Source organism: Oryzias melastigma, linkage group LG11 (assembly GCF_002922805.2).
Source record: "Oryzias melastigma strain HK-1 linkage group LG11, ASM292280v2, whole genome shotgun sequence".
In the NCBI taxonomy this organism is placed as follows: domain Eukaryota; kingdom Metazoa; phylum Chordata; class Actinopteri; order Beloniformes; family Adrianichthyidae; genus Oryzias; species Oryzias melastigma.
Genome location: NC_050522.1, coordinates 5808543 through 5812100, shown reverse-complemented (window position 1 = coordinate 5812100; position 3558 = coordinate 5808543). Strand labels below are relative to the sequence as shown.

Genomic DNA, 3558 nt, shown 5'->3' with positions numbered 1-3558 from the left:
ATGAAAATTCTTTTTTTTTTATACCAACTTTCCATCTGTATTTTATAGTGATACCAGAACTCTCACTTCAAAGCATATAAAGCACATGTTAGTCTTAGAAAACTACAAAACATTTTAATAGGAATAATAAGAAGAATTGAGTTCTCTGCTGCTCAAAATAATGGATTTATGAATGATCTGTCAGTAAAAAGCAATTGTCCATTTTCTATAATTACAGTGTCCAGTTTGCAGAGGAAAATGTGCAGCTTTCCAGTGCTTTTGTAGACATTTTAAAAGCCTTTCCTTACTTAGAGGAGGACATTACTTCTACTTATTATCTCTTTTTTTAAACTACATTCTAAAAAAAAATTAAATAAATAAGTCAGAAAATATATTTAATTTTTAACCTGAACACTAAAATAAAACATAAAAAAAGACATAAAGCCACTTAGAACACAAAAAAATAACCCCCCAAAAAGTGGGGACCGTAAGCAGTAAAGATTACTTATAATTCTAGGTTTTTTTTTGTCAATAAGCAGAACAGGATAAAAATAAAACATTAAAAACTAATTAGTAGTCTTTGATTTTTTTTAATCTAATGATGTATTTTTTTTCTAAACATGTACTACATCGTGGTGACATGCAACATGTGGTTTGAAATTGTAGCAACATATTATTTAAGAAATTAATTTCTGTGTTTTGGTATTCAAGCCCCACATTTTATTTACAAACCTAAAGTATCAAATGTTGCAGTTCCATAAATGTCCACTGGAGGTGAAAAAGATGCAAAAAAGCCTGATTTTACAGCAGAAATTAACAGTTTCTGTCTTCCTAAATATACATATATATATATATATATATATATATATATATATATATATATTAGTTTTAGATTGACAGGTAGGTGAATTCATGAAAGAACTCAAGTTTTTCTTTGATGTTCACAATCTTATTGGTGGCATCAGAGATCTAGTTGTGTGTATATAGATCTATGATTCTGACTATTGGACAGAGAAATAATAATAAACTAAAATTTAAAAACTTGTATAACTATTCATCAGTTTGACCATAAAATAATAAAAAGAGTAGTATTTATTTAGTTTGGCAGATGTGTCAGCAATATTTGACCAGCTACTTCCCTGCCTGTTTTTGTACAACCTTTGGGATATTGGCAACATATTCTCAAGTATAAGTAATTTTGAGAAAGCGCTCTATCGATTAACTTTCAGGTAGACATTTCTTATAACACTTTTTCTACTTGATTCATTTAAATACCTGATGCCAGTGGTGAGCGTTGTTCAAATTTTCCCAAAAACATTTTTACGTAAAAAAACATTAAGACAGAGAGAAATGTGTAAAATATGATGCAATACGATTATGTAACATGAAACAGCAATGTTTTGTTTGTAATAAAACAGAAAATAAGCTGCTGGGAATGCAACCAAATAGATGTTCCAAAAAGGAAACGCTGAAATGATTCACAAAGCTCCCCAGAATCTCGACTGTTCACATTCTTATAGGATGAAGAACTGGGTCAGACATCCGCTACAATGCAAAACCCTAAAGCTGGTTGGATTAGCTGTGAGCCAGAGAATAAAGACAGATTATTTCATACTGTAATGACACAACATAATGCAACTTGCAATTATAGCCTATTTAACTTTATGAAATATATTTAAAAAGTGGTGTTAGGGAGGCAGTGCAATATATAGAGATAAACATTACAGGGTTATTAAGATAGATTAGATTTGTAAGACTATAAATACAATGCATTAGGTTGGGCTGTAATGTCAAAGAAATTATGTTCAGACACATTTTAACACATTTGTTCCAGAAAATGTTTCAACAGACTTATCATTACTCCTGGGAATAGCAAGAATATGTTTCTCACCAACACAGAGTGGAAGAGGGTAATCCCAGGCCCTCCTTTCTCCCCGCAGGCAGGTCAGCACCTCAGGGCCTTTCAGGCTGTAGCCTTGGTCACAGCTGTACGACACTGTGCTTCCTGCGAAGTGGCCCTTGTCCTCTCGTTTGTAGCCAAATAGAGGAACACCTGGATCCTCGCATTTGACCAACTCAAAACCTTGTGCAGAGGAAACAGAGATTGACAAAACGACACAATTTAAGGCAGGGATCGCCAACTTTTTTCAGGCCTCGAACTGGTTTAACCCTTCCACTCTCTTTGGGGTCCAGATGACTCCAACCATATATTGATGTGTGATTCCTTCCATGACAAATGTGGACAAAGGTGGTCTTGTGGGGTCCAGATAACCCCACTTTTAATGCAAATAAGCCAAGGAGAGCGGAAGGGTTAATGTCGAAAAAAATGTTCGCGGACCATTCTATACGAAACTGGAGTCGGTGTTCGACTTGTTATTTTTTTAGGCCTCCACCTTAAAAATAAAAACGAAATTTTGTGTTTGAACCATTAAAGTGTGTAATAAATTTGGAAGCTAAATCATTGGATGCCAACTTCAGCCTCGTCCGACTTCTAAGGTGTAATGGATAAATATAGGAAAAATATACAGTATATATATATATATATATATATATAGAAAAAAATATACTATGTGTATATATATAATATGGGCTGCACGGTGGCGCAGTGGTTAGCGGCAGAGAAGATGGTATATATATAATATATATATATATAATATATATATATTATATATATATATATATATATATATACAGAAAAAATATACAGTATATACATCCAAACACACACTATATATTCATGTACACCGTTTTTTGTTAAAGCGTCAAAGTTTCGGAGACTCCTCCCACCGCATGTGGGAGGAGCTTTCATCAAAGGCATTTCCCGACCTCATCACGGAGGACGATGATTTGAGATTGGGTTTATTTACTTTGAAGAGCCGAACAAAAGCATTGGTACACGCCTCCACGTCTGGATCTTCTTTCAGTGAGGAACAGCAGCTCTCCCGCGCTGTGGCGGGACAAAGCCGCAGCTCAGTCTATAACAGAGGAAGGCTGTATGGCAAGCAAAAGGGATCATAAATCGCCAGCAAAAGCGGGCAGGGCGGTGCCTCACCTAAAATAATTATTATCTACGGATAATAATTATCATTTTAAACACTGAAATGTTCCCACACTTTAAATAAATCAGTTAGTACCAAATAAATAATTTAAGTTTAATTTTTACAGTTTTATTTAGGATTTAATTTGGACATTGGGGGTGGGTGGGGGACTGGTGGGAGGCACAAGAAAAATGTGCATTTTAGGGGTTACTGCAGATGTTTTAAATTTAAAACTATTTTCAAGCATTCTTCTTGCCCCGTTTTTGTAGATTTGGTCTCCAGACATGTAAATGTCATCAGAAACGACAGGTTTTAGTTTTTTGTGTCCAAAGTTCAAAGACATTTTGTTTTTATAAATAGGCCTCAATGAGCAAATGTTTTGATGTAATATATGTGAAAGTATATTTTCACTTCGAAGTACTATAGATATGTTTTTTCAAAAATTTGTTTTGAAACTTTTCAAAAGTAATTTGTTTTGTAGTTATTTTTTCCTGTTGTTTTTTTATTTCTTACTGATCTGAACCGTGACCATAAAACCATG

At 33.8% G+C, this 3558-nt stretch overlaps 1 protein-coding gene across 1 annotated transcript in view; it reads right to left on the bottom strand.

Moving 5' to 3' along the window:
* csmd2 (CUB and Sushi multiple domains 2) overlaps positions 1–3558 on the bottom strand; it is a gene marked incomplete in the record, with an annotated part of 326634 nt that overhangs the window by 122370 nt on the left and 200706 nt on the right. Inside the window, 1 exon segment of the mRNA XM_024297994.2 lies at positions 1871–2062. Within this exon segment, the coding sequence (XP_024153762.1) occupies positions 1871–2062 (192 nt within the window).